This window comes from Pagrus major, chromosome 18 (assembly GCF_040436345.1).
Source record: "Pagrus major chromosome 18, Pma_NU_1.0".
In the NCBI taxonomy this organism is placed as follows: Eukaryota; Metazoa; Chordata; class Actinopteri; order Spariformes; family Sparidae; genus Pagrus; species Pagrus major.
In genome coordinates, this window is record NC_133232.1 from 16,775,861 (window position 1) to 16,799,424 (window position 23,564).

At 39.8% G+C, this 23,564-nt stretch overlaps 1 protein-coding gene across 1 annotated transcript in view; it reads left to right on the forward strand.

Moving 5' to 3' along the window:
• il1rapl2 (interleukin 1 receptor accessory protein-like 2) overlaps positions 1 to 23,564 on the forward strand; it is a 429,626-nt gene that overhangs the window by 260,773 nt on the left and 145,289 nt on the right. The window contains exons 3-4 of the mRNA XM_073487133.1: positions 2,347 to 2,516; positions 4,948 to 5,051. Coding sequence (XP_073343234.1) covers positions 2,347 to 2,516; positions 4,948 to 5,051 — 274 coding nt within the window. The remainder of the gene's footprint in view (positions 1 to 2,346; positions 2,517 to 4,947; positions 5,052 to 23,564) is intronic.

The window sequence follows — 23,564 nt, forward strand, 5'->3', positions numbered from 1 at the left end:
ATTGAAATACATCTTCCACCACTGGGTATTTGTGAGGAAGTCTCTACATGGTGTGAGCCATGAGCTCACCAAAGTTTAACATATTTCATTTTTAGTTTTGTCAATTGTTTTGTTTATTGGTCAAATACTGGTTTCTAATGGTTTCTTTCTAATAAACCTTGCATTGGGTAAGTCACTCAGTTCATTCTCTTGCGCTTTCCACCCCGCCTATTTAAATTATGTTGTATTGATAAGGAGTTATTACAGACTAAGACTACCATCATTTTCTGTATCAAATTGCTCTTTATTTCCATTTTAATCAAAAATAATAAATACATTAACACTACCAAAAGAAAGAAAGAAAAAGAAGAGTTTTGAGCTTTTAAAAAATAAGTGATTTATATAAGAAATACTCTACATCCACAATTTGTGACAATAGTCGTTCACATACTGCATAGAAGACTATGCCCTTTTAATCCCACACATTCTGAAAAGTATCCAAATCATCCATTTTCACATAAGACTTATATTCCAACAACACCTGTACTCCAACTAGACCCTTAAAAACTAGTAAATAGTCACACCTCTGTTATCTTTCCAGCTCTTCTTTCCTACATAAAGAAACTGCCAGCTTTGTTTGACCAAAGAGGAAATTTAGCAGTCGACCTTTTTTCTTCTTTTTTTAACATAAGAAAAAACACATAAACATCCTCAGTGTTCCAAATAAGTAAATAAAAAATCAAACAAGCAAACAAAAAAGAAAGAAAGAAAAGAAAGAATGAAAGCTGAATCTAAATAAAGCTGTGCAGGTATTAAATGTTTCTCTTTGCGAGTCTCTAACTTTGGCTCAACATTTCATGACATGCAAGATGCAGGGTTCAATATAAAAACCAACACCTGTGCAACATCAGTCACCAGATGAGTCAACCCTGCACTACACAACAAACCTGATGGACCATGCAAAATGTCTGACTCGTTAAACTGTCTACACCTGCATGTTTTTAGCCTATAGCCTATTTGTTTACATTTTGGCACATTTGCATCACGCGGGATCGGGCTACTGTGGCTACCAACAGTTCCTGTTCACACTGTTGCAACTGAAGAAAAAATTTGAATATGATAAGTATTATATGGACATGGATATGTTGGATAATGTTTGATTTAGTTAAGTTTAGTTTTGAGTTTGTTTGCACTCCTTATATACCCACTGGTTATGCCAGAGCTGCACAGTAAACAAGCAAGAAAACAACAAGGATATGAGTCTGGGGAGGTATGTTTGGGCAGATGACAGATCCAGAGGCTTTATTGCTGCAGGGTAGAGGCTATAATTCAAGTGCTGGAGGGCTTCGGTTAAAAACACAGAACATCTATCGGATCCTCGGCCCATGAGGGAGAAAAAAAGAAGTCTGAGGAGCAAAGAACAGAGAGGAGAGAGGGGCGAAAGAGGAGCAGTGGAGATGGTGAGGGAGAGGGTGGGCCTGGGGAGGAGGGGGAAGTCCATTTGGGAAAGATCCTTGTCATTTTCCGTCCTGACCTCCACGTCTCACCAGCTCCTACTTGTCTTCCATCTACAACATGTTTTCTGTCCGATCCGGTTGACCTGATCTCACCCCGACATCGCCGCTTCCTCTCTGCTTTCTTCTCTCTTTTTATTTCATCTCGACTGCCTCTTCCTCCTTCAATCTCTGTTGTCACGTCTCTCCCAATTTGTCTGCCGTTATTACTTTTCCTCTCTAGTTCAGTTTCAATAAATATACAGGCGAATGCAGTGTAATAGTATGATCACATAAAAATTATAACATTAGACTGTTAAAATATAATTAAAACATTGAACATGTATAAATGTTGTTTTTTATTAAAGTACAATTCCTTTCCTTTTTTATAAATCCAATATTTGTATCTCTTTTAATATTTATGCTGCTGCCCCCTCTAGTATGCTCACAATAGACAACACACACACACACACACACACACACACACACACACACACACACACACACACACACACACACACACACTTTCTCAAATTCATATTCAATGTTTTATTGCCTTGAAGGTAAGAACAATTTTGCCAGAAACAAGATGAAACAATCTCCCTGTCACTCTCACTCCTTCTCTTTCTGTTTCTCATTCTCCATCACCCTTTCTCCCTGTCAAGCATTTTTCATACCTTATATTAAGTCTTATAGTGTTTTTGATGATTGTTCATGTTTTTCATACCTAACCAGTTTGAGTTTCTGTCAGTGTTTCTCCCCAAGCAATTAAAACAGGGTTGTATTTGTAGTGTGTTCACTCTACAATGTAAACTGTCTATCTATCAGCACACTCTCAATATTCTTCTGTTTCTTTCTTTTTCTCTTCTCACAGTGGATGGATGCATAGACTGGTCGGTGGATCTGAAGGAATACCATGTTCTGGCCGGTGAGCCTGTTCAGGTCAAATGTGCCTTGTTCTACAGCTACATCCGAACAAACTACACCATGGCCATGAACGCCAAGCTGCGCCTCATCTGGTACAAGAACAAAGGAGATGCAGAGGTAAGATGACTCGGAATAGTCAGTGATCACATAGGAAAGAGAGGAGGTACAGCACTGACAATGAAACTGAAAAAAATCTAATTAAAACCTCTTTTGTCTGATGTGGTACCAATTTTCTTTTCTTTTTTTCATTTTTATAATTAAATGATGAAGATTAAAAATTATAATCATTTATAATTAAAATGATTTGTAATTTCTGTACGTCACACCATTGCCACACTATATTTAATGAAACAGAATAACACTGATTAAGCACTGTCATCACCAAGCAGGATGTAATGACAGTACTGTACTGTAGCCATTTAACATGACACAGACATTTTAGTTACCATGGGATTCTTAACATTTCCTTACTGGAAATTCACTGCATGGTCATCAGTCATCCTGGAGACTTTGCAGTCATGAAAATAAAAGTATGTCAGTGGAATTAACTAAAATATTCTTTATTCTTTTTACATTTTTATAAAGTCTCGTCCATTAAAGTAAATCAGTTTTAAAAAATTGATTCTTCCTCATTCACAGATTGGAGTGCTGCTCAGTAGCGGCGTTGCCACTAGTGTCTCGAAGCTATATTGCATAAATATTACATATTAATATGGTCTAATGTTTAGGATGAGGCTATACGTTTTTTTTGGATAATTTTTCAACTATTTTTCGAATACTGCAGGTTAGGTTAAAACAACATTATGTAACCTTTTTACCTTAAAATAACAGCTTCAAAATCATGTTGATGGTATTGTTTCTTGTAATAGGGTGACTCTGTCTCAGCCACTCCACCACCCTATCACTTGTTTCTGCACTATGTAACTTTAGTGAGAGGGTAGGATCACAGTGTTACATAAATGTTTACTTCAACACATAACATTGAGAATGTTTGTAGTTAGCACCTACATTACATCTGACTGATTGTTACAGACCTGGGATTTGTATTTACCACAGTGGTGTTGCACTCAAACTGTGGGGGGCGCTAAATCAAACAAAATGCCAATTTCTACATAGTGCTGCTTTAAGAATAACAGCAAGTCAGCAGGATTTACATACATTTATAATACTTAAGACTGATAGTTTTAACCTAACAATACAAGCACAGTACTCTTATTTATCCATGTAAAAGATGACGTTCCTGACAGTCTTTGGATTTTCCCCACCTTCCATACCCCAGCCTGAATGGCACCCCCACCAAAATAAACACATAAACAAAGAAATAAATAAACAAATACATAATAAATAAAAAAACGTAATATATAACCAGTAATATATACATAAATGAAACATCTGTTATAAATGTCAAAAAACCAAACAAAAAAAAGGATTGAAGGCTGTAAGTTAAATTGAAGATGTGCTATTTAAATGTAAAAATTAAAAGGTGCTGTATGTAAGAATTGACCACCTTTTGAATTCACACTCCAAACAAATAGAGGACAGCATATAACCAGAGTTACCACTTACTGCTGCCAAATGAAGCTGCAGTTAGCTAGTTAGCTCAGTTAGCAGTGCATCTAGTGGTCTGTGATGGGCACTTTGAGTGGTTATTACCAGAACAGACAGGTCAGGGCTAATTGGTTAGTATGCTTACTCTCTGTGACACAGTTCGTAGACGTCTTTGATATAACTTGGAAACTCTTAAATGTTCAATTTCAGAAGATCATTTTAGTTATTTTTTTTTAAATCTTTCAAACTTTTTTTATTTATTGCACCTTTTAAGATTCAGACTGTGAGTTTGCATATGAATTTTAATGTTATCATGATATAAGCCTATATCAGATAAAATGGAAATAAATTGGAAATGGCATACTGTGTTTTCATTTGAAGAATGTCAAGACATCTTCAGGTTTGTTTAATTGAATCTCTCTGGGTCAACTATTACAGCCAGTGAGCAGGATATAATGTACCATCAGATTAGATGGATTTTTATTTAAAAAATCATATGACTTAGTAACTCCAAGCATAATGTAGTCATACTGAAAAAGTGACCCCAAAACAGTCTTGTATGTAAACAATATTGAGAGTGTAACTGGGATCCACACCCAGAATCTGTTCTTTCTTTGGGCTTGCTTTTGTTTGAATAATGGCTGATACACAGCAACTAGAGGGACTGATAAATCATACTGTGGTCCCATGTGCTATAATAAAACGTCCCCCTTTCCCAGCAGTGTGCATTCTGTCTGAATGGTAAAACAGGATTTAGCTGGATTACATTTAGACCTGATGAAACATGTCTTGTGCATCTCAAGTATAGATTGAGTCCTGTGGATATCCATAATGTGTAATACATCTAGGGTGCTTTTACATTTCATGCCATGCCTTTTAGCTCTATATTATTCTATTACTATTTTCACACCAGATGTCTGTTTATTAAAAAACACTAACAATGACCATTGTTATTTTATTACTGCTCTAACATGTGTTAACTTTGTGTTGTGTCCTATAGGAGCCTATCATCTTCTCAGGCCACAGGCTGAGTAAAGAAGAAGACTCCATCTGGTTCAGATCTGCAGAATTGGAAGACAATGGATTTTACACCTGTGTACTTAGGTAAGATTAAAACATGATTCTCTAAATTGATTTTGACCAATTACTTGATAGTGTCAAAGGTCAAATGTGAAGTAAAATGACTGAAAACTGGTCTGGGTTACTTGCTCTGCTGGATGCATTGTTTTGCTCTCACTTTGTGAATATCACATAAATACTGCTGCTCTCCCCAGATGGGAGCTAGGTCAAAGAACACTGAGCAAAACACAGACTTTATTTTGAAGTTTCTCTCCCAGCCACAGCACATTTGCTTCATAAGACTAAACAAACACAGCGTGGATTTAACCAGCTTGCAAACAAAATATTTTTGGCCCGACTCTGACATGCAGCAGTGCTCCTGGAGTTGCTTCGGTGTTGTTGATTTCATCACACGGGAACAACCTTGGAATAGATTTCTGACTCTGAGTGTTCTGTCTCTACCCAGGTGGCCCATTTACATTGCAGTAGCAAAAAGCAGCACCGTTTTGGCGCTAGAATAAAGAGATTGGGAGCTCATATTCAAAACTGCTCAGCATCCATTTTGAGAAGAAAATGCCCCCTGCCCTCAGCGATCGATATTTCAAGACACAGATGAATTGTATTTCAAAAATTGTGCTATTTTATCATCAGAATATTACTTTTACCCAGTCGGTAGCACATTAGGAGTTTATCATCTGAAACAGTTTACCATTACATCATTACATTTACTGAGGTCTGTTTAGAATATCAAAACTTTTCTCCTCAGTCTACATATTGCAGGTGTGTGTGTGTGTGTGTGTGTGTGTGTGTGTTTGTATGCACCTGCACATTTGCCCTGCTAGTTATGTGGAATGCTGCCAGTTTATTAAATTGAATATTTGCAATATGGCTGTTGGCACCACAGCAGAATTTGGCCTGAGTCCTACAGTATGTGGCTCTTTATGGATGCGTGCGTGTATGTATGTGTGTGTGTGTGAATTTGTTTGATACTACAGTGGTGGTGGTGGTGGGGAACTCACAAACTGGACCAGTTGGCTTTGTAGCTCAGAACAAGGCTCACAGTCTTGTTTACCTGCAAGTGAACAGGGTGTGTTTGTGTGTGTTCGCATAATGAACTGAATTAAAATATGTCCTCATGTAAATCTGTAAAAAAAAAAAAAAAAAAAAAGGTAAATATTTTTACCTACAGTCTCCATAGGGATGAGCAAACTCAAAGACGGGTATTTGCAATGATTTATGTTAAATTTAAGTTAATTTTGAGAGCTTTAGGGGGCTGTTGGTGTCTCATTTCAATTTTATCCATTTATGTAAAATACACTCAATTAACACATCATTGGAAGACACTTTTAGCCTCTGGCACTGGCAGAGCTAGTGTTTCTCAGCCTGCATTCCCCTTAAATCCTTTTGACTATGGTTGTAAAGGATGTTGCCTCAGTGAATGATAATATATTAAAGGTTTCTTAACTACAGCTTCCAGAGCTTTAAGCCATGTATTGCAGCCATACATCATCAATAGATGTAGTTTTGTCATTTGTTACAGGGATAGCTCAGCTGTCATCATGCGACTTAAAGCTAGGGACGGTAGGATTGTAAAAAACAAGCAAGAGCAGCCAGGTATGCAACCAAAAAAATCCCACCCACTCCCTTCAGGCCTTCCTTTCAGAGCCACTCCTCTTGAACACATGACACACATGCTACCTCATGTCTCACTCATGTCTAAGAAAACACCTAACATTATCACGATGAACCTAAACATGTTAGTATGGGGACATTTTGGAAGCACTTTCTCTGCCGTTCTGGTGCCACTACCTCGCTAATAGTGTGCCAAGCCTTGTGGAAGACTCGCAATGAGTGTACTGGCAGAGTGAATGCAGGCAGACAGGTATATAGCTACATAGCCAGGTAGCCTGTCCAAACAAAAAATGCTTCTAAAATAACTGGAGCATCAGTTAGGTGTTAACAGGTTGTCATATATGCAACAAAATATTAGACAATATACAGTATATGAATATGTGATGACAGCTGAGCTATTTCCATAGCGACTAAGTGAACGGCTGCTGAAGACCATATACCACCAAGTATAGAATGACTTCCTAGCTCGGTTTGACCTCCAGTACTTCTAAATGAGCTCACTTCTGGCTTTAAGTCCAAATGCATTACTTTAGATAATCATGCAAAACACTTGTTGACAACTGGTCTTCATTGTAGCAACACTAGCATTTTCCCAAAATTCAGCACTTATCGTACATGGTTTGTCATCAAAACTGATAGGAATGATGGACAAAACTATGAAAGGAAGGCCCAACTTGTAAATAATCAGAATTATTCTTTAACCCAAATTCATTATATGAAGTGATTCCTCCCTCTTTGTGTCACTTCCTCCATGGTCTACCATTGAAACTGTTTGCACTAGAGAAGCCGCTCTCCTCTTGACTTGTGCCATAAATCACCATCCCCCCTCTCCACTTGATCCTGTTTGTCTTCCTCCGCTGCAGCCGATTCCTTCTCCACCTTTACTGTCTCCTCTTCCTTTCCCTTTGCACCTTTCCTCCATCACCTCCTCCCTCCTACTCCTTTTTACTCCCACACCTATTCTAATCTCCCTTCATCTCACCAGCTGCCTCTGTCATCTACACCTCTCACCCATCTACCTCCTGTTTTTCGTCATTGGCTTCTTGCTCCCATTCCACCGTCCTCGCACTCTCCCAGTCCTCCTGTTTCTCCCTGTCTGCACCCAGTTCTCTTTACCTCCCTCCATCGCCCTCCACCTCATCCTCCCCCTCCTCTGCTCTCCTCCCACCTCCTTTTCCTGCCAGAGCTTGACACCTATCCTCCTTAATAAGCTCTCTCTCCCTCTCTCCCTCTCTTTCTGCCTTTCCCTCGCTCTCTCAGCATGACAACCTAATTAGGGTTTGGTGTCTGTCATTGTCTCAGGGTCTCTTATTAACACACACGCACACACACACACACACACACACACACACACACAGAGGCACAGCACCTCCTATCCTAGCAGGGAGCTACCAACTGGATCACATTTTATTCCTAGAAAGCCACAGGGAGAATGTACTTTAAAATGTAATTTTTGCACTTGATCAGATATATATTGTTGCTGTTACAAGGAAACCATAAGATGTTGCCCTTTATGTACACCTCGCTCAGTTCTTGGGTGAAGTTGGGTTTATGCAGGCATAATAAATACATCAGATTTGTCTTTGGTGTAATCTGAAACAAAAATGTTTCCATGTACAGTTTGATATTTCATTGATCTCCATATACTGCCAAGGTTCAATGGTGAATCTTCTCTAGAGTATGTCAACTTTCCAGGAATTGGTGTGAGGTTTCACCTTGACACCCACGCTGCGTAGATATTTGCAAATCACAGTGAAAGGTTTGTTCAAGTAACATCAACAGCAGTTAATTTTTAGAGACACACAGTTGAGAATAGACACAAATGATCTATTTGACAGTGAAACAGCTGAATCAGTATGGCCAAGGAGGCTGTTGAGTCTTAACTCTTTCTCATTTTCTCACTGTTTCACTGTGTGCGGGTCTCTAGGTGAGATCTTTGTCGGAAACGCATACAGATCAGGTAGAAAACAAACACAAATAACTGAGAGCTTCTGTGGTTATCAACACAAGGTAATTGGTGGAAAATGTTCAATATCCCAAGAAGGAATCCTCCCTTCGACTGTGTCTAGACTGTGTAATTAGTTTTTAATATAGTGGTGGATAGTTCACACAGGAACTGGTGAGGAAGAAATATCTGTTTTTAGGTAAGAAAGCTCACACTTTTACTGAATTTTGATGGTCTTTAAAATAATCACGTCCAAGTGTCCCTCACACCAGAGGGGCATACTGCATCGAGCAACACACACCACATAAGGACATGCTAATCATGTAGCAACATAGTCATGCTGCATACCCACATAAAAGGCCCAATTTGTAAGATGCTTGATTGGTGAGTCTCATTCCAACTCGCCAAATACGGACTCTTTGGGCTCAACAATCAACTATCTTACAATTTGGACCTTTTAATGGGAAAAAGCTTGGCTAAAAGCTCATTATAATAATTTTACCAAAAAACAAATTACAGTTCCAACAGTAAGCAACTAAATGAGCATGTAGCAAAAGGCTTAGTAAATGTGTATTGGTGTTTATCTATCTTATCTATTTGTTGTAATTTACATGATCTGCCTGTGTATCTACACCCTTGATAAATACTAGTTACTATTTTCTGCATTAGGCCTGTATGGTTAATCTTGAAACAACAAACCTGAATAAAAATGATGTGGTTTTTAAGAAATCTTATACTCTAAATACCCAGTTTTTCTTTCGTATATTAGAAAGAACTTGGAAATGCTCTTCAAATCTCTGTGTTTTACATTATTAGGGCCCAGATAAATAGTTATACTGAAAGAATAAGACTGTTAAAAAAGCATTTGAATGTTGGATGGTGTGGTAAAAGTGTAGTTTATAGCAGAAGTCTCAGATGATTATATTACTCTGTACCAGCCCTCCTGGTACAGAGTAATATAATCTTCTGAGTTCACACAAGAGTCATTCCCAAAGGCAATAAAGGACAACTGAATGAAAACTGAACTGAAAAACTGAAGCCCACTTGTTGTTTTGCCTTGTTGTTGGGCTGAAAATCTCAAACTTATTTTTTTAAATACAAGATAGAACTTTGTTGGCCCAAGGTGAAATGATTGCCATTTGCACTCAGCATTGATCCTTTTCAGGACCTCTTCAAAAAGGCCCAGATGTCTTTAATTCATGCAGTATGCCCTGGTTCTGCCCCGAGCTTTTGTAGCTGCTGGCAAAAGATATGTCCTATTCTCTCTGAGGTCACAGACAAGACCCTGAAGCACTCAGACATCACACCTTCACTTTTTTACAACCAGTGATATCAGTCTGAAAAAGGACATATATGAGCTCCCGTCACTTTGGAACATTCAGCTGCTGTTGAATGCTGTACAAAAACATTAACATTTGATGAAGTTCTTTGATTTCTAGTTACGTAGACCAAAATGTATGAGCTGGTTTCAGTCGTCTGAGTCGTGGCCCACATCTCTAAATTGTCCAGAGATTCAAATGGGTCTGGTGATGAGCTCGCTGATGGCTGTTTCTCTATGCTGGACAAACAGTCAACCAATCACTCGTTTGTAGGCGGGATGAGGAATGAGAACATCAGATCCTTACATAGTGACATGTTTTAGAATTACAAATAATCAAATCACAGTGTGAAAACAATGTGCCAATGGGAAAGAGGTCACTCATAATGAGAAGCCTACTGAGAATGATCACTTACAGAGCTTTTATAATGAGTGCTCAGCTTATTGTAGGGCTGTCCACCCCACAACTTTACTGTTTTGGTTGATTTTGTTTCATTTTCGTCTGCAGCAGGCAGCTGTTTTAATCAAAGGGGTTCTCAAAACCCACTGTCCACCACCTACTCTGCACAAAACAGCAGACAAAAGACAGTAACAGATGAGCTGGTGAACACAGTAGAGCATTGTCTGCTGGCCAGATATCTCCCTTAAGAATTGGTGGAGACCAAAATTGAGCTAAAAGGAGAGTAAATATTGGAGTTAGATTCATCAGGTGGACAAATGACTCCAAATGAATTATATTGATGCTCTGCTATGGATGTATACATAAGCAACTGTTAACCAACAGGTTTGCCATATGAAGGCTCATTTTGCTGCCTTTACGTCCAAAATTACATATGTCAGTTTCAAACAAAAACCGTCACTGCCCACAAACTTCCATGTAAATTTCATGGAGACATGGATGTTACAATACAACCACCAGAGGGTGCCGCTCAGAGTCATATCGACCCTGTACAGAACTCCACTTTTCCTTTGACACCGTCCAACTCACATTTAATTCCCATCCAATCTCCTCCCAGCTGTTCTGTAGTAACTGTTTGTCTCTGTGACCGGGCAAAGTAAGATCTTGCAGATGTTTAAAACTTCTCACCAACTTTTAAAACGTATCCCTCACGTCCTGTTGTCATGTCGTGCCTGAACTATTGGCTTCACTGCCCCTAACGATTATTGAAGGTACTGCTCTGTTGGTCCGCATCCGTAAGCTTTCAGAAAATGTGCAAAAATAAGGACAAAATGAACGCAGGGTAAAGCCAAAAGGGTTCCGTCCGTATCCATAGGTTACGTTGATCCTAAATGAGCCTTTAATGTGAAAGGTGATGATACGTTGTGTTCACAGGTTGTTGTTTTCTTGCTTTACCCAACTGGGCCAAAAAAATATTTCGGTTTTAAAATGATGTGTGGCTGTTCTCCTCAGTTCCCGTGAGTTGGCTCACTGTGTGGGGTGTCGGCATGCTTTGCTGTCTGCCTCAGTTGTTTTTCCCACTCGGGGAAGCCAAAGTGGAACATTTACAAATCCTCTAAAATGTTCCCAAATGAAGTGCTGTTTGTTTTTGTCAGGTCTTACATCTTTCTCTAGGGCACAATCCATTAGTTTACATGAATTCAAATATCAAAATCTCACTGGCAGTCCCATAATAACAGTCATTCAGTATAACAGCTTCAATACACAGCCAGTTTTGATCTGTGATGGTGGTGTCTACATTCCTGCCCTGTATGCAGAAGGCATAGAAGAGGACTGGTCTCCTTTGTCATATATAAGAACACTGTGGTTATCTTTAAGAAATATGTGATGACTCCTAGTTAAACCATTCTGACTTCTTTGTGGTAGTAGCTGTAAGAATGAGTTCTCCATCTCCTTTTAATGATTTTCTGTGGCTCTGTACTTTTCCTGCTTGTTTTCAAAACACTGCACATCTCTAGTGACTGCTGTAGTGTGTGGGTTTGTATTAGCTTGAAAGGGGGGACAACCTGGAGAAACTCTTATGAAACCAAAGGTGAACAGTATTGAGGCGGAGTGACATTCCCTCTCAGGAGACAATAACTGGAAAATAACATTGTCTGACACACACGAGGTAGAGACGAAGAGAGATGTGCAGCGGGAGAGGGAGAAAGAAATGAAAGTAGGTGGGTGGGAAGGAGATGGCAAGAGGAGAGGGTAAAGAGAGAGTCAAGGAGAAAGTATCTAAATTGGAGGGATGGGGAAGAGAGGGTAAATAGACGGAGGTAAAAGCAGAGAGAAGCTGATGAGAGAGAAGGTTGAATTGTACAGAAAGGCGGAGGGGAAGGTGAAGAGAAGGATGGAGGAATGAACGGAGGAGAAACGAAAAGCAAAAATCAATTTTCTCTGCAGGAATAAGGACCTCAGTAGGGGGAGAGGGCATGCTGCGACTAGCCAAGACCCTCTATACACCTACTATGATTAGGACACCAGTGCGCGCACACACACACACACACACACACACACACACACACACACACACACATTACTTAGAAAGGAATTGATACGCACAGTGAGAGGTCTCAGTTTACTTTTGAGGCTGTAACATTGTGCGAAAGACTTTGCCCCTAACCTCTATCCTGCAATCCTCGACTAGAGGGTCAGGGAGAAAGAGAATCAAAAAGAAGATGGACACACATATATACAGAAGAGGACAAAGAATAAAAAAGATAGAGCACAAGCTGATCGAGAAAAGGATTCTGAGAGAACAAAATAATGAGTGTTAGATAGTGAACAAGGTAGCGTGAGATGAGAGATTTCATGCCTCTGGCTTTGCCCATTCTTCACTTCAACACATCGCATTAAATGGAAATGTAACATGTTCTCTGTGTGGGAAAATGACTGACTATCTGGCTGAAATACCGGCTGGCCTCTCAGGCATTGATTTTGTGAAATGGTTGGCTTACAGGCCAACTGGGTAGGTGTCTGGTTGTTGTATTTGGTGAAATCTTGGCAGGATGCTTTTTTTGGTAGGGTGGCGGTTGTTGGTTTGATGGCAGAGAGGCAGGCAGAATAGCTAGCTGACTTGTTGGCAGGGAATGACTGAAAAGTTGTCTGTTTGCCTGAATTTTTTACTATTTGATAGGTTGATGAATGATTACACCACTCGTCGTGGGGACGGTTAGCTCTCTGGTTAATTGACCCTGACTCCATCTGCATGTCAAAGTGTCCTTAAGCAAGATACTAAACCCCAGATTGCTCTAGATGACTGATCTAAGTCTTGTTGGGGGACTTTGTTTCTCATCTCTCTCTACCTTCCTTTCCTTGTGTCTATCTGCTGTCAATTTTGTAATAAAGGTGAAAGACAACAACAGCAGGTTGTTTCCCAAGAAGTCACTGCGGATTTTCACATATTAAACCAACACTACAAACGTTCTTTAACCTAAAATTCAATCTGAGCCTGCCCTATTTAGCTTTAGCTGCTACAAGCATATATTGTATTATAATATAGGAATACGATGGCTATCATAGGACAGAAATCTCAGCAAACATGTTATGTTGTCAGTGAACATTTTATTGATCAAATTGTTAAAACCCTTAGAGAGGAGTTCAGGATGGATGGAGTTTTACCACTTTTTGCATCCTATCCTTAACAGCAGCCAAGATTGGTTTTCGTTTAAAGGTCCAAATTGTAAGACAACCCAAAGCGTCAAATACAGACGTATTGGGTTGGTGGCTGGCCAAGCCAACAAACCCAAAGTGGCAGTATTTGTGAGGTTGAGTAGAGTTGGGAGACTCAGTAACGGTCATACAAATTAGACCTTTAAGCTTGACCATAATGTTTCTGTGACCATAAAAAAGTAGTTTCAGCTGCAAAAAACTTAACCAAGTAATCTTAACCATAGAGGTACCTCATCAGAAAATACTCATGTGGATAATTTTGGCACTGACAAACAACCAATGTATTATTTGGATTCCTGTTAATGGCTTGGTGATTGGTGGTTGACTACACAACATAATCTGTTGTTTGTCTACGGAAGTCTTGTCATCATTATTCAATCTCACTTTCCCTGAAGCAATTCTCACCTGTTTGCTATTGTTGATGAAGTCAAATAAAAGGCTGAATTGCCATTTCCCATTATTGTCCTCTCTTTGTGTGTGCCCCTCTCTCTCCCTCTCTATCTCTCTCAGCTATTCCCCTGAGGTATTTCTAGTAAGCTAAACCACCTGTCTCTCTTTGCATTAGAGGATAAATCTACTCTCTGTGGACGCTCACACACAAGAAACACACACATAGTTGTCACAAGGGTGTTTTCTAATGCCAGCCAAATGTTTAACCTTTCTCTTCATCAGATTAACAGACTCGGTGCAGGAGATAAAGACGGCGGGTAGAAAGAGACAAAAAGAGAGTGTGGAAGAGGAACAGACAATGGCTGTAGGAGAGTAAAATAAAGAGGAGGGGAGAGTGAAACAGGAGCAGAGAAGGAGAGAGCGGTCATTTGAAGTTGGCTTGGCAGTCCTCTGTGACTTGGCAGCCATTGAGACGGTACCACTCTCTTGCCAGTGTGGGCCAACATGCGCCATTGCATGCCAAGTTGAGCCAATGCCTGCTGCCCTGGCCAGTCTTTTGAAAAAAAGTAGGCCTAGGTTTTGACACTTTGATGTTCAAGGGTTTTAAGGTGCTCTGAAATACGACCTGACTTGGTAGAGATATGGAGGAAAGGACTAAGACAGAGGAGAAAGGAGGGCAGAGGAGGATGTGTGGAAACCAAGCAACCTGTGTGTCAGAGTGTTTCAGTGTTAGAAATGCTGCTCTGGAAAGCAACAGTGGTAGTTTGATCCTCAAGACAATGGCTAGGGATGTCCTAGCCATTGTCTAAGTGTCCTTGAGAAAAACAATGGTCTGCATACTCACACTTTAAAAGGTACAGTGAGCATGATTCCACCCCTTGAAGTTGCATATCATACAATGACTCTACTCAGCAAATAGTACACTACATTTACAATTATTGATTTGGTAGACACTTCTGTTGTAAGCGACATACCCAAGATGTGCAATCACAGCAGCAACACTCATGCTGCAATCCATTGCAAGTCGGATGTTTATATTTCCGAGTCGGTGTTCCTGACTTCCAATCTTAACGAGTCCCAGTGCGTTTGCTTGGGAAAACATTGACACCTGCAGCCAACAGATGTTTGTATGTCAAGTCTGTGAACTTCACAAGCAACTACAGCAGCTGATTTAACAGCTAGGGCACTTGAAAAGACACAGGAGGAGTAGGCTTGTAACGCATGCTCGCAAAGACTACAAAGTTGTTGCTACTGCACGTTTCACAACACAAACACTACATAAAGTAAAAAGTGATGAAAAGATAAAAAGGTAATTGTTCACCATGTATGTCACCATACTACTGTGATGTCATCTGTGTATGTGTCGGTGAAGTCGGGCTTCGTGGAAAAATAGCAAAGATGAGAAGTCAACTGTAAGCTCACTGTGACGCCACCCATTGGTTTGTAGACTACAGGACATTACGGACGATGCTATCTTGGTTTTTTGGAGCCGGAAGTGTGCAATGTCCTTGTTGGATCTGAGTAAGAACCCAAGGACACAGCATAATAGCGACTTCTCAATCAAAAAGTAACCACACCCTAAACCGATAAAGCAGGGTACTTTTAACGTCTATTTCAATTAACAGGACTGTGATTTACAAAATGAACGTCATGCTGTGTTGAAGAAGACTTGAAACTAGCGATTGAGACTCATCAGATCTCATTAGGAAACTGTTGTGGTAATAGATCAAGTGAGAAGTAAGGCCATTTTCTCATAAACTTACATATAAACAAACTTGTTTTTGACAGCAGTGGCCTTTACCATTAGGACGAATGCAGAGAGGACCCAGAAGCTCTGTCCATATTTTATACCATTAGTGATTGAAATCCACAAGTTGAATGTTTTGTTTTTTCTGTCTAATTAGTAAAAGACCCATATAGTCCCTGCAGTCGGTTTACTAGCTGAAAAGAATTATAGATTCCTCGGAAGTACTCTCTTATCTACCTTGACATTTAACCAAGGCTTAATCAACAATGTGGCCCAGGGTCCAGGTCTGACATTGCTGGAGGACATAGAGCACACACATTTATATGTCCACATAAATCGACATAGAAGTACATGAACTTGTCCAACACGAGCATAAATTCGCAGAAAATCAACTTAATTTTCAATACAGGCCTGGGGGTAAAGGCACTCAGTGCGACACACAAATAATGCACCACACACACATATTCAGTGGAATCACCTTGGCCAGGTGACTCCAAACTCTCTTTCCAACATGCACACATACACTCTATGCAGCCTAACCCAAGCAGAACACAAAACTTTGTCTTTTTACATTACACATAACCTGCGGAAACTACAAAAACAAAGTTAGTTTGTACACTCCATCCATAAACTGTCAAATATGCAAACATTATAATTCTTTATTTTCTGATCATTCTAAAAGGTCCACAGCTCTGCTCACATATATCTATATCTTCATAAAAGGGAAGATACACATGAAAATAAATCACCATTTCAACTCAACAATTAGCAAGTAGACAAAGGCAAGTAAACTGCTCAGAGCCCAAGAGGTTGGAAGGTTCCAAATTCACCACTTGGCAATTAGTTTGTGATCATTTAATTAGCATGGGTGGTTACGGTGGGAGTATATCTACAATAAGAATATGCTTTTCAGTTTTAATTTTGGCCCAAAAACTGCTTAAAGCAACAAAATGTAACTTCCGGGGGAAAAAAATGTTGAGTTAATCCCCAGGTTGTGAAATACTAACACTTTGGTTTGCTGTTCAACCTGAGCTGCCAACCCAAAGTGTTAGTATTTGATGATTCGGGGATGAGACTCAATAATCAGCTATATTTCTCCAGGAAGTTGCATTTTGTTGCTTTTAATCACTATTATAATAATACACTCTAAACAGAAAAGTAGGTGGTATGTTGTATTGTTATTACAAAAGGCAATGTATTTTTTTCAATCAATTAAAAAGTAACTCAATGGATTGAATTGAAATAGAAAGGACATGGATTATTGAAAAGTTGCTGATGTTTTGTCAAGTTTACAGGAGAAGGCGAACCAGTCGAAACACACAGCTAACCCCAGTTGTGTGTTTCAACTGGTTTGCCTTCTCCTCTGTTGTGCATGCTGCTTGGATGTTTTCTGTGCTGAAATGCCAAAATAGTCGGGGTAAACTGAAAACCGACTGTCTCATTATGAGCCTGTTTTTCAAGATGAATGACGTGTCTTTAATGTGTGTCTGTTCTGGTATGAGACAGAAGGCAGTGCTGGCCAAACATGAACAAAAAAAATCATGTCTACTTGTCCGAGTTCATTACCTACCGATACCGGATCTGCACCACAACGTACTTCCTCCAGGAAATAGCCTTTGGCTTTGAATTTCAAATCTGACAGTGTCTCCCAGTTTTTCTTGCCTACTCTGCTTTTATATGTCACAAAACTAACTGCCTGCCATATACATTGAAGCAACCTTAAATAATGTTACAAACACACTGGAGCAATGTTTGATGTTTTCTCTTAAAAATAAAACAAAACTCTACCAAAATCTACCAGCTATGTGTGTTGTTATGTTAGGACAGACACCGAAAAAAGGAACAAATGCAACAATTACGTATGCAATGTTCTTTATATGTTAATATGTTTTAATGTGTCCTGTTTGACTGTGATTTTGTGTGATTTTAATGCATCTTGTGCACATGCAAGCGAAAACTAATTTCGGCCCTTTACACACAAAAGGTAGACAAAGAATCTTCTGTTTTATTGTATTCGAGTAGTCTACAGCTTAATCTTTTGGAAGAATAATGAAAAATGTTACTTTCACTTGATACCCACATATCGTGTTAGTGTGCCCTGCGCTATTGCGGCCTGAAAAGTACAGCCAATAGTCGTCCAGACCTGGGTATGCCGAGGCAACATAACTCTCAAACCTCAGCGCTAACAGAAACAACGAATAATAAAAAATATAATGTATATAGATAAAGTCATCATTCAAGTCAATGATGTCTGTGGTCTAATGTGTCCAATGGGACATAAGTAAGGTTGTTGCTTATCAGTAGTGACACATATTGAGCTGTGCTTCACAGGTTGAGGTTGCTGACCTTAAACATAAAGGTATGTTAGCACTCAGGTGGAATATACACACATCCTTGCATAGATCTGCCCTTTAATACAGTGCTCTGACAGTTGATGTAAAAGCATGCAGAGTGATGTAGATGTCACGGTTTTGAGAGAAGGTGAAGACCCAAATGCAGAAACAAGGGAGACAGGCAGGAGAAGGAACTAAAGATAAGCTTTTACTGTAAAGCCAAAACCATGTAATACAAAAATACAAAGTAGCAAACAAAAGTACAAAAATCAGACAGGCTCAGGTGAAACATGGGAAAGTCACAGGAGACAACGGAGGGACCTGACAAAGACAAGAGGGAGCGCAAAGACTATATAGACACATATATGTGAGTGTGCTGTTAGATTTGTGTGTCTCATATCTTTCCTAATTATAATTATCAAAAGAAAGATTTTTTTCCAGTGCATTTTGATGACCTTTTTCTGTCATTCGGACTTTTGTCCTCTTTATAAAAAACGGTTCACAGTTGCACCCCCTGTCATTAATAGCTGTGACTAGAAAATAGTAAATGTATTTCTTTCATCCCGGGAGCTGGAGCTGATCACAGCTGACGTTTGGGGAGAGGCGGGGGGTGGGGGGGTACGTGCTGGACAGTCATGGCAGGGCTGATTCATTGAACCAGACAACCATTCACACTCACAATCACACGTATACAAGGCCGCCCACACGAGGAGGAACATCGGGTCAGTTGGGTCAAGACAGTGCCTTCTAACCTTTTAAATAATCTATATATTCTAATAATAATAGTTTTTCTTTCTTGACATGGTGGTCAGTTTCTTTTTTACTTTTCCTCCCTATAGAGAGGTGAAGTCACACCTCTTCCTGTTGATCATTATGTATGGTAGAGAATGTTGACAGACAAATTAATTTTTGACACTGATTGAATTGATTGAATATGATGTTTGTCCATTTAAAAGATTATTTTTAATAAAACTAATCACGTGTAAGATTGTAAAAGTATGTATGTACAAAGACTACACACCCAGCAGTCACCTAAGTGATGGCATTTCATTTAACGCTCACTAGAGCTGGTGCTGTATAATAGCAAGCTCACAAAACTGACTCACCTTATAAAGCTGTAAATACGGTCTGACCTTTTGTGATTCTCACCCTTTTGTAACACTTTCTGTGCCAAGATGACGCCATGTTGGTGCTGGTGATGTTGAGGGACATGATTTATTCCACTGACCCACATAAAACTAAATGGAAATAAATGCTCCCATCTTTACAACAAACTGTGGCTTACATGACTTGCAAACCTATCTTTTAAATTGACAAACGTGTACAATCCATGGCACAATTAAAACAGGATAAAAAAGGTATTTGTCTTTTGCCACACTGGAAGGTGACTTCACGTCTCTATAATGCTAAAAATACTTTGGTTTGTCGCAGCTGCTGTAGGTCAGAAAGTTTACACCCAGCCCTCCTACCAGCTTACTTCTATAATGATCAGTATTTGAAAGTCAGGTTGCCAGAAAAGACAAGAGAAAGAAGAGCAAGCTGAGACATCCATTTTGCTAGCTTGAACATCCGGCAAACACAGCCACCACCATCTTTAACTTTAATGTCCAGCTATTAGTGTGTGTAAAGCCTAACGCGGTGAGTCCTGTGATAGAAATATATCAGTTTGGAGACGGAAGAAGCTGCTTCAGAGAGGAGAAGGAGGAAGACACAGCACAGAGTGGCACCCGGCCTTTTAGCTGTGAGGCAGCAGTGCTAACCACTGCAACGCAGCGTCGCCCCTATTCATGCAGAGTACCATTAACATTCCACTGATAAAAGAATATTAATTGCTGCCTTTTGGTGGAAAGCAGAATGTAAGACCTCATTAACGTAACATAATACAGCCTGTGCGCTAATACATGCATCCTCATGTATAAGCATTCGTGCTCAGATACTTGCGTGTGCAGCAATGTGTGTGCGCTTGTGTGTGTGTGAATGTCTCAGCATGTGCAGGTGCCCGCGCTCCCGCTCTCTGCCTGTTAGTTAGATTGATAGTCAAATTAATCTGCAGCTCCGTCCAGGTATAAACACGCTGCCTGCTGGCCAGGATACATCCCCCTCTATTAACGCCATAATTCAACGCACCCTCCAGCTGCCTGCCCTGATCATAGGAGGGTAATTGCAGGGAGATTGTGCTTGATTTATTGACGTGGAGGATATTGTGGATTACAAGTTGATTTGGAGATTAATTTATGGCTCATTTCACAGTTTGGGTAATTGGAATTTGTGTTTTTTGGAGATCACTCCCACACAAACACAGAAACACACACACACACAGTACACAAATATGAAAATATCAGCGGTCAGCCAAAGTACAGATCGCCTGGAGTTGTCGGCATGATGCTGCTGTGCTTAAGGACACTGCAACAGATGCACGGCAATCCAATCAAATTATGATCAGTGTAATGATGAAAAAAATTACTATAGCCCAAATACATATGCTGTCTGTGAGCCAGTATAACAGCATCAAACAGTAGTTTCGTCTTGAACATGAACTAATGAGGGAACCGGGAGAAAACTAATCCATCTAGAATGGTACTCTTTAGACGTGCATACCTCCACCAAGGTGATTCAAGATTTAGGATCAGCAATATATGATAAAAATGACAATAGACCTTTTTTAAATTTTTTATCCAGTCATGTCGTCTTTCTGTAAAGCAAAATGTCATGTGCTTACAAAAGCTTGACCCAAGCAATTTCAACCAATAATATCATGCCAGCCAGCCATCAATCAATCCTCAACTTTTAGTGGTGAGTGAGTGGCACAGAGCTCATATGTCATGTCAGAAAGATGGAGCTGGAGCAGAGTGTTTCTGGGGCCGGGCCTTTACAACTTTATTCATTAGGTGAAACTGGATCATGTTTTATGGCGACAACATTTCCTGGTTTTCCCTCTGATGTCCTCCAGTTGCTCCCCTCAGCGAGTAACGGAGTTTCCTGATGAACAGATGGCTTTACTTGTTGTTAACGTAACCGCGAACAGCAGCCAACTGTACCGGGCACCAAGTGAACAGGGCTGGTGACTGAAAACAAGTTCTGAGACCAACTGTGGCCAGTTCGACAACTGGGGGTCCAGGACTGTGGTGGTTTATAAGGTTTAGCTGCTTTAAGTTGGTTACCGCTTGCTCATTTAGTCATGCAGCTAACTTTAGCATTCCTATTAGCTAACTAACATTAGGCTCCAGGTTGCCAGGAGCCAAACCGGGCAAGAAAAACACCTTGATGCTGTTTTTCCAGTCATCAAATTGGCAGCTGTCGGTCTCGGATTCTGCTGTGTGCCGTGTTCACTGGGAGCACGGGGTCAGGCGGAGTCGGGTATTTTGACACGTAGCTGCATGGCAGGCTGCGTAATTCATGGTCAGCGCAAATGCCACTGGCTAGTATAAAATATCTCAGTGCCTGACCGTTTTTACAGGAAATATGTGACAGCAAATAACACTCCATCTTCCATTTTATGGGGAGTTTAAATGAAGAAAGTGAGAAAAAAATCCTGGATCTGTCCATTTATGCAGATCCGCATCAAAAGTTGATGAGGTCTGTTCTGGACCGAGACCTTTCCTCCATCTGAGTTTCGTGGAAACCCGATCAGTAATTTTTGAGTAATCCTGCTGACAAACCAACCAACCAACTGAAAGACGTGGGACATTGATGAAAACATAACCCCTTTGGTGGAAGTAATCAATAGACTGGTATAATTTGTAGTACATAAATTGTTGTATAGTTTTAAAGCTGCTTATTGTGAAATCCATTATTCCAGCATGTAATGTAATTTAAGCCGTTATATTTGCTTTCTCTTGAGTTAATTTGTCAGTCATGTTGCCAGTTGCACTGAAATCTGCTTTTGCTCACACCTAGCATCTGTTTGAGCATGGCAGCACATTCCCCATTTGTGTTAATAAATGCACATAGGGACTCGTGAACATGCACACTTATACACAGCAGTAATAGTGAGATCTTATGTTTTATTCAGAGCTGTCTTCAAATGCAAATAAAGGCAACCAACTGTACCCTTTCTTAGCCATGTTACTAAATAACAAGCCACACAAAGCACACCACACAGACTTCCTGTGTGTGTGTGTGTATGTGTGTGTGTGTGTGTGTGTGTGTGTGTCTGTTTGTGTGTACTAGACTTGAGCTCAACATAGAAACTTGTTGATAACAAGAGGGTTATGAATGTCAGCCACTCACATTAGACACAGAATGACATCCACCAATCTTTCATTTCACCTTTTAAATCTCTTTTTTCACCTCATTCATTTCCAGGAGGACAGGATGCAGCTTTACTTTACTTTTACTGGTATTAAATTGTCAAGTCAGGCCAAATTTATTTGTAAGCTGTGTTTGCCAAAACAGGTTTGTTACCAAAGCTGAACCCAGAGAGGCAAAGGACACACAAGCTAAAAAAAAAAAAAAAACAGGAGAGTGAATGTAATATTGTGAAAATGTGGTGCTTAGGCTTAAAAATTAGAACCTGATGTATATTGTTAACATTTTTATTCATTTACTGTGAAGTACTTGAAGGCCGTTCAAGGACCAGTTCCACATTTTGGGAAAAACAGTTGTTTTCTTGCCAAGTGTAAGAAGAGAATGTCAGGCTAAGCTGGTTAGCTTAGCTTAGCTTAGCTTAGCATAAAGACGCGACATGCACAAACTGGAAACCACTTGAGGGGGCAGATGATTTGCGGTGTTGTAATGTGAAAGCAATGAAAGGAGAGATGGAATGCCAATGAATGTTATCAATACCTTCAACAGGTGAGTTGTAAAGGTGCTGGTAGGCAGAATATGTTTACTTAGACAGAATCAGGCTAGCTGGTTGCGTCTGTTTCGTATTTACGCTAACATTACATCAATGTTGCTAACGTTAGCTAGCAAATCTAAGCTAACGTTGCTAACGTTACGGCTGAAGGTACTATGCTGGACGCATACTGTAGAACCCAGACATTCTTGCGCTTTTTTTCCACAAACTGGCAACTACCAAGACTGTTGATAGCTGACGAAACGCAGATACCAGGTGTTACCAACAGCGTTATACTATTACTATATACTCACAAACCTTTATGGAAGCTGGAACGAAGTGTTGGAATTCTGACACATACACTAACAGCACAATCATTTCAGAACGGAACCCTTCTTAAAGTCTCAATTTGTTGTTTTTATACTTAACTGTAATTTAGCTGATTGAACAAATTAGATAAGATGTTTTAATTATTGATCTTTAAAGTTGCTGGTTCTAGATTGTGTTACCTTTGGACAGAGCTAGTAAGTAAGCTTATGCAGAGTGCAATAACAATTCAGACCATACTAAAAACAACTGGCTATGTCACCTCTCGTGAGGTGATATTGATATGCTTTTTGCCTCAAAACGGCCAAAAAACAGCCCAATCATTTGCTGAGCGAATGGATCCTTTATATTTCTGCAAGCCCTACAAGCTGACATGTAATATATTTCTTTGTGTGGATGCAATAATCCTATTATCAGAATTTTCTACTGATAGTGTCAAGCCTATGGCTTAGTAAAGGCACCTTGTAAATCGA